Source organism: Pteropus vampyrus, unplaced genomic scaffold, assembly GCF_000151845.1.
Source record: "Pteropus vampyrus isolate Shadow unplaced genomic scaffold, Pvam_2.0 Scaffold9, whole genome shotgun sequence".
NCBI classification, from domain to species: Eukaryota; Metazoa; Chordata; class Mammalia; order Chiroptera; family Pteropodidae; genus Pteropus; species Pteropus vampyrus.
Genome location: NW_011888790.1, coordinates 5,556,275 through 5,572,403, shown reverse-complemented (window position 1 = coordinate 5,572,403; position 16,129 = coordinate 5,556,275). Strand labels below are relative to the sequence as shown.

General features: G+C 35.3%; 1 protein-coding gene across 7 annotated transcripts in view; it reads right to left on the bottom strand.

Annotated features, from left to right (window-relative positions):
• Positions 1 to 11,920, bottom strand: part of CNOT2 (CCR4-NOT transcription complex subunit 2) — a 102,854-nt gene extending 90,934 nt beyond the window's left edge. For 2 of the 7 annotated variants that reach the window (XM_011374200.2, XM_023520810.1), the window contains exon 1: positions 11,450 to 11,575. In XM_011374200.2, the coding sequence (XP_011372502.1) occupies positions 11,450 to 11,454 (5 nt within the window). In that variant the 5' untranslated portion in view covers positions 11,455 to 11,575. Of the gene's footprint in view, positions 1 to 11,449 lie in introns of all 7 variants that reach the window. The other 5 variants (XM_011374223.2, XM_011374231.2, XM_011374208.2 and 2 more) reach the window with 4 other exon arrangements.
• Between the last annotated feature and the right edge of the window lie 4,209 nt (positions 11,921 to 16,129).

Genomic DNA, 16,129 nt, shown 5'->3' with positions numbered 1-16,129 from the left:
CTTCATACATTCAACAAATATTTGTCAGGTCCTCCTTGAGGTTTCAAACACACATTAGTGGTCAAGAGTGACCTGACCTCTTATGAGCTAGTGGTGGAATAGGGACCAAATTGAATGTTAGAAATCAAAGGAACTTAACTGTTCTTTTTCTGTGCCACCAATATATCAGAAATAAAACTATTTCTGAAATAATGTTAAAACTGTCAGTCAATTTTGTAAAAGCAAAAATACATATCTTTGCCATGTACATTATTTGCCCAAGGTTGGTATATACGATTAAAATTAAAAACCGTTTAATTAAACAATTTGGGATGTGCACTATTATGAAGAATGAATTCTCTAGTTACTTCCAGTAAACTCCAGCAAATAAACAAAAAGACTTTGGTATTTAAAACTTCCCCAAAATGTGTTAATAAATTACCTTTTTCTTAGAATAGTAAACTATATTGGACAGAAATCAATATTTGATGCCTGAGCATACTGCTGTGCCTGACAATGATTATTAAAACCATCGAAAATTATAAAGGGACATATCTTGACCATGATGTGCAGTTCTAGAAGCTTATGGATTTTATATTATAAACGTAAGTTTTATAAGTTTTAGATATGAATGTTGTCTTTGTTTCATTTTGGTTATTTGCCTAATATGAAAATTAGGCAAATAACCAAATTAATATGAAAAAAATGTTAATATGAAAAAAATGGAGAAGCAATCAAACTGAAGATTTGGGGTAGCAAGAGCTCATTTTCTGGAGTTTCAGTAATGTTTTTAGAAGAAAAAAATACTTTACTTGAAAGCAGCTTTTTTTTAATAACAGTATGAGATTAATCAGCAGATCTCACAAGCACATAATATTTACTGGTCACTAAATTTTAGAAGGGTGATAGTAAAAACAATACCTTTTCTTTCAATGCACAATAATTTTCCCAATTCATTACTCTGAGATTCATTTTCCTTACTTTGCTACTGCAGCTACTCAGTACTAGTCTGTTTTCCTTATACAGTATTACTTTAATGATTCAAAAGGCTTAGTACCTAAGAGATCATACAGATTTAAAGAAAAAAAACAGTAAAACTTATTCATACACATTACATACACAAAGAGCATACAATATTCTGAAACTATTGGAATGACATTCTCAATGATCTAATCATAAATTACAAATTATTTTCATTTGTAGGGAAAACAATCATGACGGTCACAAAAATATGTTTGGCTAACAATGATAAAGAGAAAGCACACAAATACAGCTACAAAAAAATGAGAATAACCCAAAGAATGTTCACAATCTTTCATCCTTAATGAAGAGAGAATGAGGCAGACTTCCTGCCATATATACTTCTACATTGAAAGTATCAGGACTTCGGCATGCAAAAATATCCAAGTATTAAATGGCCTACTATGATGAACATAGCAGAATCATTTTTTTCCTATTCTCCACACTTCCCAAAGTCCAGTAAGTCAGATTTTAATTTAATAAAAGGCAAGCCACATGAACGCAGTAGTGCAAGATGGAATGAATCACACAATTAAGATACTACTTGTTTCATTACAACCATTAATAGTAAAGAATCAATACCATAATACTTTCACATACTTTACAGCTAACCAAACACTTTTGCTTTCATTATCTAAATTTTCATCAGCAACTTTGGGAGGTATAAATGACTAAAAAGCTGAGGCTCTTCAATACTAATTGATCTGCCCAGACACATAGCTAATAAATTCATGGAGCCCAAACTAGTCTTCCCAAAATAATATATTATTTTTCCATTAAAGATTGAGCATATACTCAAAGGTAAATAAAGGACTTGAGTTTCTCAATTTTCAAATATTAAATGACAGGTGCTGTTTTATGTATTCCCTCTGAATTTTCTCCAAAATTCTGGAATATTTTCTTTGCATAAAGAAAAAGAGATGGGAACCAACACCGCTAAGAACCTACTGTCAGGTGTTGTACATAATTGTTGTTTTATCCATTTTAAGGAAATGGACACTTAAGCATAGAACAGAAACTTGCCATAGATAATTCAACATAACTCATGCTGTAACTGGTTGACAAGTCTGAGTCCTAAAAGCCAATGATATCTCCGTGAGATTTATCACATTTAACAAAAGACTTATTAAATATCTATTATGTGCCATGTACCATTGCCAAGTGCTTCAGAAAGAGCAATGTTGAGATGTATTGATGTTACTCAGGATACTACATATAATATTTAACACAACGTTATCTAAACAAAATTCCTAGTAGGAAAAAAAGGTCTAGACTCTTAACAAAACTGCATCTTTCTTGTTTACATTTACAAATTTGATACAAAAAAAAAAAGAGCATGGTGCACTCTACGAAATAAATTGTGGCTTATTCTCATTTTCCTTTGCAGCTTTTCAAGTCTCGCTCAAAAGCAAACAAAACAAAAAAACCACCCAAGAGCCTTTTTATTCTTTTAGTACTCTATGAGGTAAGTATTATTATTTATCCACATTTTTCGAATGAGAAAACTGAAGTTTAGGGCAGATAAGTCACTGAGCTAATTAAAAGCAGTACAACAGTGACTCTGATTCAGGCTGGCTAGTACCAGAGACTTTAACATCATGTGAGATTCCAGGACAATATAACTCTCCTTAATAAGAAATAGTTGTAATGAGTTCCAATTTGTTCAGCCAAAAATGAACTAAATAGACAATTAGGCAACTTGGGCAACTCCAAGTCATCATGTTAGAATCATTAACTTTTGCGATTAAAAAATATGGTATATAAAGCATACTATCAAAGTAGTAATTTGTTTAAACTGCATTCTTAGGAATGAATTATTTTTATTTAAGTACATACATTTGGGCTCTTTTTTGCATATTAGAATTAACAAATAATGCTAGCAACCTAAAATAAATGCATAACTGTTACGCAGTAATCTGAACAACATATAAGACACATTTTAGCACTGTAAAATAAGCACTTTTAGTAATATATAGGTATCAGCTCCCATATGTTGTTAATTTAGACTTTTTCTGGTATAACTCTAATTTATCTAAGTAATCATGCCTGCAAATAATGTCAAATAACAATTCAAACTCTGCCTGCCCTGTAATTTATGTAACGAATTCCGTCCATTAATGTAAAACTTTTAACTGCTGGTATTGGTTTATACATGTAACAAGTTCTCTGGAAAACAAACTAGAGTTTCGAAGTCACACAGTTCTTAATAAATAAAAATCCTGCAAATACAATACAAATAAAAAAATATTTGATCTAATAGAAAAATAATCCTTCAAAAATTTCACAAATATTGTATATTGCACCATCAAGCTTGTCATTTTAATTATAAATTGACTGTGGAATCTAAAATTTGACACTGAAGCAAAATCTGATTAACACTTGCATTGGTAAAAAAATATTTTGGTGAATTATTCCTCATCATGTAAGTCTTTCACACTACGGCAAATTCATTTCTTCAACCAATTTCTCATGAGGTCCCAGAACTCCACTGAGAATAAAAGCAGATTACTTTGCCATTCTCCAAATCCAGCATATTCTCTCCAAGCTTTGAACACTGGAAATGCAGATTCCGTACATTCACGCACCTAGTGTACTCCAAATCATTCTTTAAGATTCAGTTCAAATACTACCTCCCTGAATCAACACATTAACCCCCTCAAACAAGATTGCTCTACTGTAGTATACACCCACAGCATGCACCTCAAAAACTAAACTTACAAGAATTATTCAGTGCACTTATAAAAGTACATGGCATATAGTAATATTTAGTAAACTGTACAAGGATATCTGATTCAACATGAAATCATTACTAATAAATTTCTAAGAAAAAAATGTAAAACTTTACAAAACCAAAAACTTTTGAAGGTTTTGATGATTCTATACAAACACAAAGTTTTAAGCTTGCTTTCCTTTATAACTTTCTACTAATACAGACCGACCCCCAATCCCACCTGATCCTGAAAAATTATCAGGGCCTCTTAATGAAAAATAATCCCTCCTCTCTACAGCTCTTATAAAATTTATTACAAATTATTGAGTTCACCAAAATATTTTCAGGAGTTGAGAGAAGAATTATATCTTAATCATCTATTTTATTTTTCACTTTAAGGTTTACTCCTACTTATGTAGAAAGCACTAAGTAACTGTTTATAACACTTCTTGGTATCATCAGAAGTGTAAAACTTGACCCTATCTCGAAGCCTTCTTTCTGCCTGGAAAACCATTCACCCAGAATTTTGCCTGGCTTTCTCCTTTTTCAGTTTCTGCTCAAATGACACCTCTAGAGAGGACCTCCCTCATCACCCTACTTAAAATAGTCTCCTCCTTCTATCCCTAATCAACTGATGTACTCTTATCCCTTTTTCTTCATTACAATTACCACTGTCTGAAATTGCTTGGTTACCAAGTTTTTATTTTTTTCTCTCCTTCTAAGATGTTAGCTCCATGAAGGCAAACTTATCTTACACACCACCATATGTACCCAGCACTACAACAATGGCAAGAAAAGAATAAACACTCAGATTAAAACATTTTGTTGAAAATGTCTAGGATGCTAACATCTAACCAGTAGAGCCTAATTTTAATGTAAACAATTTCTATCCAAATGCTACACAAAACCAAGCAAATTCTATGAATTTTGCATCTCCAGAGAAAAGGAAGTCTTGACTTTTTAAAAAGCAGACTTTAGGTTGGAAGTTACCTTAGAGCTCAAGTCCAGTGGTTTTCAAACAATGCTCTGAAATACCTTAAGAGTAGGCAGGCAGAGGTCAAATTCCCTGAAGCACTGGACAATTGTTTTATACATACACATCTGTTTTAGGATATGTGATTCATACACATACAGAACACAAAAGTGCATTATACAGTCATGAGGCACTTAATGATGGGGATACATTCTAAGAAATGCATCATTAGGTGATTATCTTTGTGGGAACATCATAGAGTACACTTACACAAACCTGAACGGTATAGCCTACCAGGCTAGGCTATATGGAATATAGCCTATTGCTCCCAGGCTAAAGGCTGTACAGCATGTTACTGAACAAAACAACACAAGATTAAATCAAACACAAGAGAAAAGGATGCAATCAAGAGGTGCAGTAAATGAACTGTGTATGAGACGACTGCCAGCAAAACAGCATGTTTTACAGCAAACTATTTTTATTATAAGTACACTCTAAAATAATGAAAGTAGAATATAATAAGTAACACACAAACCAGTAACATAGTCATTTATTGTCATTATCAAGTATTCTGCACTATACGTAATTGCATGTGCCATACTTTTATACTACTGGCAGGTTAACACCAGCATTGCCACGTGATATGAATTGTGCTAGGAATTCAGGATGACTAAAACATTACTATGCAACAGAAAATTTTCAGTTCCATTATAATCTTATGAGACTAATGTTGCATATGCCGTCCAATATTGACCAAAATGTCATTACGTGGCCCATGTCTATATTATCAAATTTAAACATTTTGGAGACTGCTATCTCTGTTCCAGGTTAAACAGTTTGCTACAGACCTCAAACAAAGTTTAGCCTGACATATGTATGCATATATCTATAATTTCTCATAAATGTGCATAGATTAGAAAAGTTACAGCTCTAAATATTTTTCTCAGATCAGACATGCTGACTCACTTAAATTATAAAAACTACACTCCTAAAAACACAATTTTGGGCACTACTAAATCAAGGTGAAGTTCAAGGTATATCTGCTCAGCACCTGCAAGATATGGCATCAGTGTGATAGAATATTAACTATTCTCATTATAAAAGTTTTGGTGTTTCTTGACAAATGTTTATAATTTTTAAAAATACGAGCAGCTGCTGTATTTTGCCAGAAAGTCAAGCTTTAAACAAAAATTTACTACTACTCTTTCAAACTCCTGTATTATTTTAACTATCCTGAATCTGAAAGATGATCAGTTAAAAACAAAGGAAACTCTCCACTTATTTAAAATGGTAATTCAGGAATTTCCCTATGGAGTAGCATTAGGTAAGAAAGGTATTAGATGCCAGAGTCTCATCTGAGGATAAAATGACCTTCATAATTCCAATTACTAATTTTCATACTAATTGACACTTTTATCTTTCTGTTTTAAAATTTAACCTTATTTTAAAAATTACATCAAAATAACAAACATATAAAAAGCTGAGATGAAGCATACTACAGTGTTTTGCAAGCTGTAAAGCATTTATTTTTTAAATATAAAGTAGTACAATTAAGCCAAAAGGAATTAGGTACTTTAAATGGCATGGTAAACTTACTAAGTACTATTATTTGACCAACCTGTAAGAGATGTTTACAAACAGAAAATTAAATAAGAAATTTGTATGCAGGGTTAAGTATAATTTACAATGTAAAAAGTAACACAAAAACAGATTCCTGCCAGATATGACACAAAACCAAATGTTCCTCTCCCAAACACATTGTATTACATAATCAGTCATTACATTTTGTCCAGGTGCTGATACAAAATGCAGTTAATGCAGTTATGTTCCAACGCTCAAATACATAAATGGAAAAACAGTATATCAATGTGTTTGGGGGGGGGGGGCAAGTCTACTTACTTACTGTTACCTAAACTGCCAGGACACATAATTTTCTTATTTTATCATTCCTTGGCAAAGTAAAAATTTACTAAGTGTGTATTCTCATCTACTTTCACATAAAGAAAACCATTTCAAATCAGTAGAAGCAGAGAAAGGACTGGTGTCCTGAGTACTAGATCAAATTATCTTTTAAAAAAAAATATGCCATCTCTGTATCTTTAGTAGTTTATCATCATTAGTTTCTGGAAAATATATAGGCAAATAAAACAAAAGATTTCTAAAATCTTAAGTCATATGTTGGCATCTCTACTCAATGCAATTCTGGGAGTCATTTACTGTTTTGATTTCTACATCTCAAAAAACTGACATGAAACTGGTGCACAATCTTTTATTCAAATTCTTAAAGGCCAAATGTTTCTCAGTATTGTAATTTTCAAGTTTTAGAAAGGTAAAATAGTGTATATAACATATATGACCTAATGTGGTTAAGCCATGGTAAATACATACTACCATGTAACTATAAATACAAAATATCTCCTTCAATGACCTTAGTGACCTTAGCCATACAAAAAACAGCAAGAAATACAGACTTAAACATTCTGCCAGACGCACTTTATTACTAACATCTTTCTTTAGTCCTGTATTCACTCTATACACATTTCTCTACGTTGGTTATCTAGTTTCCCCTAGGTAATTAGAATCAAAACTGTAAGAAAGGATTCAAGGAAGTAAAGGAATACAGGATGCTCCCTCTCTCCCCAACCCTTTTTCCAATCTGTGGTTTCTGATCTGTGGATTGGCAAAAAGCCCTCTGACAGCACTGTCAAATGACAATGGAACCAGTTCAGTCTACTGCATATTTATTGATAACCTACTAAGTACTAGGCACTATAGAATGTACTAAAAATGTAAATATTAATAAGACAAAGCCCTACCTCTTAGGTTTTTCCAGTCTAGTGGAGGTTATGGTAGATAGCAGGGTTGGATAGTAAATTACAACATAGAGTGACAAAAGCAATTAAGAGAAGTTTCAAGACTAAAAGCAGTATGGTAGAAAAATTTAGGGAGTCAGGGAAGGTTCTGTCATGAAAGTGACACTAGAATAGTTTTGAAGAGTAAGTCTGTCAAACAGAGAAATGATAGTAAAAATAAGCCTCCCACACATGTAAAAACATACACATGAAAGCGAAAAAAAAAAAAAAGAGAGGAATTAAAAAAAGCTTTCAGGGTAAGTGGCAAATATGTCCAAAATATCTACATTTAAATAGACTTAGATCCTGAGTCTAAGCATATACAACTTATTATATATTTATGTGTGTCCAGTAAAGGGAAACTTTGTCTTTTCCTCTTATTTTTTTGCATTTCCATATTATATAAGCTATGAGGTCTTACCAAAAAATAAACACTGTAAACCATTTTATTAGTTCATAATACAGCATACCTGCAAGTGATATACCAAGAATTTGCACCTGTATTTCAGAGAACAAGCTATAAAAATATATATTAGGAATTCTTTTTCCAGGTCATCCTAATAGTACAAAGTAAATAAACGAACAAGCCATCTGGGAATGACTTTTCATGAGAAGAGTTTTAAGAGCTTAAATTAGCCAAACAGAAAAATTAAAATTATGCACAGTATTTAAAATGACAAAAACGGTCAATTAACAAAATCAAAGTAAAAATTATAAAATAATTTTAAAAACTTAAAATCCTAATGCCCAGTCATTTCTTTCCAAAGACATACTTTATACAACAGACATCAATTTTAGATATAGCTGTTTTAAAAATATCCAGAAAAAATCAAAATGAAATTCAATTCCTTTAAGTATCACAGGAAGAAACCACCCTTAGTAAAGATGAACAGTCACCTGTATCATCAGCCACAATGACTCCTATCACAGTACTAGATCCCTTGATATCAACACTGTATGTAATTCTATTCAAACATTACAATACAACTCAGATTAACCCTGCCTATAAAGCTGCCCTACCAGGTACCTTGGTTTCTTTTGCTTCTTTGTGTTACAAAATCCACTAGAGGTCTAGGTAACAAATAAAATCTTAGTAGTATCTTCTCCTAAGACTGTATCTCTATTTGCATAAGTTGTCCTCAAATGCCTATTCAAGCACGCACATGTAAAGTTTGCTTTTATGTAATCACAAAAGGATGAACTTTCTACAATTCAAATGTTTAAGACAATTTAAAAATTTTATTTAACACTACTTTTAAAGAGCAAAAAAAAGTTAACTTGTTTTTACTAATCTATTAATAGTCTACACATTATTTCATATATAGATATGAACCATACTTTTTCTTTTTCTATATTATCAGAAAATCTTCTGAAGCAAATTTGTCACTAAAAAGGGTAAAACTATAATTTCTCATGGGTTGTTAAAAATTCTGTAAGGATCTTTTAAAATACAAGTACTTTTAATACCAATATCTAATGAAATAAAAACAGAAAACAACTGGGGTAGAAGCATTTCTAATAAAATCTACTCACAAATCTGAAGTATTTATTTTAGAACAAGCAAAACTTTCAGGTTATAACTAACTAAAGTATCTCAAAAATCAAAAAGCAAATTAAGTGTCCAAAGTTATCAAAACATAGGTAATCGGTTCTCCTGAGGAGGAATATACTGAGGTTTATTTTATCAAGTACTTTTCAAATGAAAGGGATATGTCACACATACTCACATTTTGCCCTCATTTTTCCACCATATAAATTATTTTAAAATGAAAGTATTATAGAAATTTTTTAAAGGCTATATTTGTTGCTTGGTTAAATATACAGGCAATTCTCATTCCCCAACAGCATCAGATTAGGTTACAGATATCTCTACATAGCACACTTAAAATAAAAGGGTTCTGCCAACAAATGATGCTTACGTTAATTTTTTTATGGATACAGCATTAATTAAGATGCTAAAAAATGTTTTTCAGTTCCTATCTCAAATACAAAGTTTTCACAGAAGTCACTGCAATTCAAGCCCTCAGAAAAAGATGAGAGAAAAGTAACTGTAAAATTAAATGAAGATCTTACAAAATCAAAGAAATGGAGGAGTTTTGCCTTTTTACAAGCATTCTGTATTTTTTCCTTCGGATTTAATATTACAAAAGAACTACAAACTGAAGAGGAGTTCAACATACAAAGCTTACTAAAGATCTTGGTCCATTAAGAAGTATTTTAATGAAAAGATATCAGAATGTAGACAACTATTTGAATGTAGAGACATTTAACCATAGCGCTCCACTGTGATTCTTAATTAACCCTTTAAATCTAGAACAAAGTTATCTTTTGGAATTGCAAAAGAGATGTGTTCACTGATGTTTGGGAAACAAATGTTATCAAATACAGCAAACATTCCCTAATAATTCAACATAAACCTGGTATGTAAATATGTAGTTTCAAATTTCTATCCTCCCCGTAATTACTTCCACTTACGTTGTTTCCAAAGGCAAATCAAAAATTGGACTTATTCTAGAGATCTAGAAATTCCTAATATAAAGTATGACAGGAAATGTGTTCAACTCTGAACAAAATTCAAGTATGGCCTCCCTTGTTAACAGATTTTGTTAACTCAATACCTTCTACCATTTCGCCAAGAATCTAAAGGTTGATATCAATATATACTAATTTTCTTATACTTATTAGAAACCGTCCTGAAGATTAAGGAAGATTCTTCGACCAAGAGTTTTATGAAAATGAAACAAAATGTATTGCATTCGGTCCTCTGGATGTTGAAAAGTGAAGGCATCTCTTAGGACTCAAAGGAAGTTGATGTTTAGGTTTCTTCGGAGGGGTGGTACTCGTATGAGACTTTTATGGTGGTAATACCATATTCACAGGGCCTGGAATAAATGCAAATTCTAAAACCTTGGAAATGCTTTTATAAAAGAAAACTACAACTCGTATTCGAAAAGGACCACAGTCATCAAGAGTTACAGGTTTTCTCTCCTAGATGGACAACAGAGTCTCAATTAAGAACAAGGTGGACCTATTTTAACCCCACTCATTTCTTCAGTAAAACTTTTTTAAGTTAGACCCAAGACTGCAAAAGGTGGAGAGGCCCCGGCGGAAGTAGAAACCCAGGGCTAGCAACTTCACAGACAGAAGCGTATCGGGTTGCTCCGCCGCCCCAGGACTATCCGGATTCAGCCTTTACCACACCACGGAAGCGTCACCCTACGGGTGCTGTGGCAGACGGAGCATCACAGTTGCACTCCTTCCACCATCCAAAGCCTTAGGTATTCCAGGGCCTAGAGGGTCCTGAGGCCCGTTAGCCAGTCCAGTGTCCCCCATCTTTTAAACACACACACACACACACACACACACGCACGCACACACGAGTTGCAGGTGATGTGTGTGTACTGAGAATGGGAATAGCCAAGACCGCGGCAGCTGATGAAAGGGCAGCAGCGCGTCTTAAAGCGGGCCCGGGCTCCTTGGCCACCGCTGCTGCCGCCTTCTCTTCTTCCCCAGGAAGCGGCGCGGCGGGGACTCCTCCGCGCTGGCGGGAGCCCGTGGGAGCGGAGTCTGGGGGAAGCCCCAGCGCCCGCCGAAGGGACCGGGCCTAGGATCCAGAGCTGCCGCGGCAGCGACCCGAGTACAGCGACGCTTTACGTCCCGTCCACCACCCTCCTCATACACACCCCCTCCCTCCCTCCACCGCCGCCACCCCCCCTCCCCGCCCGCTCCGCTCTCCCTCTCTCGATTGGAGCTGAGACAAAAGCAACGGGAAGCGGCGGGCCGGGACGCTGCCCGCGGACCCCAGGCGCGACCGGACCGGCCCCGAGGCATTCCCCCGCCTTGCGGGGGCCCCGAATCCGCCGCCCCCGCCGCGCGCCCCGCTGCCAGACTTCGGAAAATTTGCCAAAAACTCACCGCATGAATTTTCTTGTTCCGCGGATCCAAGATGGCGACGTATCCACCGCGGAGGCTGCTGGGAGCAAGACCTTTACCCTATGACCCCCGCCGTGACCCCCGTCGTTCCGGGTTTTCTCAAGGCGGCAGCGGAAGGTGGGAGCGGCGACTGCTTACGGGACAGGGTTAGGGCTGGGTAGACTGCTTCCCGCGCGTTCGCGAGTCTGTGCGGAGAGGCACTTCACTCTATCACCTTTTTCTCCACAGCCTACACCATGCCTCGCACTGAGTCACCGGGAGCCTCGTAGCTTCTCCGTGGCCGTTATAGCGAGTGGGGCCTCTGCATGCCGCTCCAGCTCCCCTGGGGCTGAGTTGCTTCACACTGGGCGCGGGCCCTCCGTGCAAAGTGGGCCGCGGGGTCCAGGGGCGGGGAATGGTGAGGTGGCATGGGTCCGCCCTCCCCGGGGACGCAGAGCGTGTTTGTGTTTATGTCGGACACCCCGCCCTGCCCGCCCGGAACCAAGGCCCCCCTCACTCCCAGCACCTGAAGCAAATTGATCGCTGTTTCTCTTTCTTCCTTCAGCCCCCGCTACCTCCGGTGCTTGTGCACGCACTTCCAGGGACTGGCAGCACGTCACCATCACCTCCTGAGAAGTGAGTTCTCTTCTACTGAAACCATTGGTATTTTCTATTCACCACCCTTTTTTTTTTTTTTAACTTGGTGGGAGGGAGCATGTTTGGGAGCAGGTTTTTAAAGCACTTTTGGGTGAACTTGTGCCAACCGAGTTAGAGTTGTAGCACTTTCTCTCCCCCTACTCCTCACGTAAGCTTGAGTTTGCGCCATCAGCAAGACTATTTGGAATTACGGTGTCTTTGGTGGAAACTTCAGGAGAGTGAAAAGACTCTGCTTTCCAGAAAAATAATTGTCAAAGTGTAATTGTTTAAAAATAATAAACCTCTCTTTATTCCTTTGTACCTTGATAAACTCTTTCCTTTTTGTTACTACTCGACATTTTTGGACTTAAGAACCTCTGCATATCGTTTTGGGGGTTGTGTAATTTCATAAAGTGAATATTGTTATTTCTGTCTGAGAGAATTTAGTAATATAAAGTACCATTTATTTGGAGTAAATAAAATTTCTACGTCCTATGTTTGTTTATTGTGTAAAATCACCTTCCAGAAAACTCACTTGATCCAATTTAAAATATATCTATCATTGAAGGGCAAAGGGCATCTGTCAGTCGTAAAGAGCAAGAAAAATAAGCATACTGTAGAAGGCAACTGTCATGTTTATCGAATACAAGGTTCTTTGAAATATTAGTAGGTATTGTGTAAATTTGTTTATACTCCAAATGGTGCAGATGTAGCCAGTGGAAAATGTTTGCCTGGTTATTCATTTCATTAAATGTTCTGCTTCACTGTGTTCTTTACTTCAGGAAAGTTTGAGGAACAAAGGTTTTTTATGTGCTGCTGTCCTTTTCTCCTCCCTTTATTCCAACCGTCCATTCCTGCTTCAGATGTTTCTTCTACTATGTAAGATGATGTGTTAAAAGACTGACTATGCCTCTAAGTATGTGTAATTCATATAGGTATATGTATACAGATATCTGTATTACTGAGCATTCGAATCTATCGATAACTTGAAAGTGTAACTTAATATTTAGAATCCTAAGATGAAATGATAAAAATGGGATATGCTTATATGTATATAGTAACATCAAGTATTACATTCAATCTATTAGTTTAACATAGGTGGGACTTCATTAAGACCAAAAGATGGACCTTATTCATGACATCGTACATTTACTCAAAAAAGCACGGGTTTTAAATAGCAGGAACATCGATAAAATTGAGAAATCATTTCAGAAGGGGACAAGTCTAATCTGAGGCTTTCATTACCTTGGATGTTTTACTGAAAGATAAACATTTTCACCATAAATTTGTAGGGTAGGAGCATTAGGAAAAGATAAACAATATTCTTGAGAACACTGTTTAGGATAAATTTAAGTCTTGTTGGAGAACAAGTTTTAAATTGTCCTATTACTGGTGTCCAATCTGGTAAAAATTGGAAAATATATTTAATACCATAGAGATTGATTCTAGGTATTAAATGAGCTAACATTTGTTAAGGGCTTAAATTTATGGCTTTCTAGTAAGCACTATGGTACATTTTTTTAAATTGTCCTATTGCATGAAAAAAGTTCACTTTCAATGCTAATATTGATCAAATATTACCATTTGATCGTTTTTTTGTGTTTTTTAACTATTCTTTTATTGGAAAAAAGTCCATACCCTGTAGGTGTTTTGTGTAAGGTAAATTCCTTATGTACCTTATAGAAAAATTACTGATTTAGACTGAGAAAAGAATTCTCTATTAGGAGAAGAATTAATTTGTAAATAACTAGTTGTAGGAAACGGGGAGGCCTCACATTTTTTAAAAGGTATAGACAATGAAAATCTTACCATGGTAAAAGATAAAAAGAACATACTCAAATTTAACAGGTACTGAAACAGAACATTTGGATCCAAGCTGTCCTCTCATAAACAGTACCACCAATAGTTCATTCACTCACTTAGACATAAAACTATTAATATTTGGTGATTCCTTATACTCTAGGTCCAACTCATCCAGTACCATCAGCTCTTCCTCATATGTATCCTGAGTTCAACCACTTCTCATCACCTCTGATGCCACCACCCTGTCCAAGACACCATCGTCTCTCACACAGCAGTATCCTCACTATCTCCTTGCTTCTACTTTTCCTTATACCTCTTCAAATCATTCTCTACCAACCAGAGTGATCATTCTTAAAAGTTCATTAGGCTACATCACTCCCTTATTTAAAATTCTCCAATAGCTTTCCTTAGAATAGAATAAAATCCAATTTCCTTACCATGGCCTTTAAAACTGCATACTCGGGCTCCTGCCTAAATCTCCAACTTCACCTTCTCTTCTGTTTCTGTCATGTACCAAGCTTTTCTCACTCTGTAACAGAGACTTAATTGTCCCCCGAAATTTTTCTTTTTTTTTCATGGGCACACGGCTGTCCATAATAAAAACTATATTATTCAGTCTTTCTATAGCCATATGGTAGTTCTAGTTCATGGGATATAAGCAGGTATGTCATGTGACACTCTTCCAGAACCATCCTTAAAAGACAGCTGTTGCATGCCTTCAGTCTTTTACTTCTTTTCCTTTTATCCCGCACCCTGGAAGAGCTGCCAGTTTGGACCATGTGCAAGTTTCCCCATCCTAGGGATGGTGAAACCATAAGCTGGTGGAAACATGGGGCCTTAAGACCTTTGTGGAGCAATATACCAGCCCTGCACTCTTTACATTCAGATTTTGATGTAATTTTAAAAAAACTTACCTTGTTAAAGCTACTATTTAGGATCTCTTGTTCTCAGTTGGACTTATTCTTAACTGATACTCCTTCTCAGGACCTTTGAGGTTGCTGGGGATTTTTTCTGCCCAAGATATGCTTTTTGTATAGCTGTGTGACCGACATTCTCATTCTTCAGGTCTTAACTCAGATATCTCTAACACGCCTGGCCACCATATCTAAAGTAGCTCCTTTTTGCATTTATTCTTTCTTACATGACCCTCTTTTCTTAATAGCATTTATAATTTATCATTATCTTTATTATGTAACCCTTCACCCTACTAAAAATGTAAGTTCCAAGAGAGCAGGGACTACATTTGTTTTGTTCACTGTGTTACTTCCACACATAATACACATTAGGTAAGTACTGTTCAATGTATGAGACTGAATAAATGAACCATTGCATGAGTGAAATAGAGCCTTATCCAAATTAGGTAGTTATTTTCTTTTTTTTAAAGTAAATGTCTTGAAAGTTTTTCTTCAATACATAATATATAAAATCCAAGCTAGGAAGCAGCTAGGAAAAATAGTGTTGAACTAATGGAATATGCCTAGCTTTCAGCCCTTGATAATGAAGATATGTATCTTTCTAGGAAACCTATAAGGTTATTACAGAAAAAATAAAAGTACTTGGTGAGGTGGAGTGGCAAATCAGAGAGCACTGCAATATACTATCTAGGGCAGAAATTCCCACTAAAGAGTAGTCTGGTTTATTATATAATTTGCTGGACATCAGATTTGTCATCTAAAATATATGTAAGAATCTTAAGCTTTGAATGGTAATATTATAATAAAAGTTTAATAGTAAGTCCGACGTATGAGTGACATAAGTGTTACACATTAATTTGGTCTTCAGGTTTTATTTTAAAAGTAATTGTCTTGATAGTATTGGTTCAGAAAGAAACAGGATTGCTTATGCTACCGAGAGTATAACTTGGCACATTTTTAGAGTGCAGTTTGGCAATATGTATCAAAAGCCTTGAGATTGAGTATTTGACAGGCAATTCTTCTTCTAGAAGTGTATCATAAAAATATGTGTAACAATTTTTTTTGCAAGAGTCTGCATTAGAATATCAGTTAAATAAATTAAGCTACATCCATACAACAGTGTTCAGCCTTTAAAAATAATATGGAGGAAATTTTATTGACATGATATATTAGATGTAAAGAAAGTTTTAAAATATAATTCCAATTTTGTAAAAATGTGTAAATTGACAAGTACTAACAGCATATGTACAAGTGTTAATCCAACCTTGCAGAAATAACTATTGCAGTTGTTTTATTTCATTATTACCATTTCATAATTTTTAATTTCCAC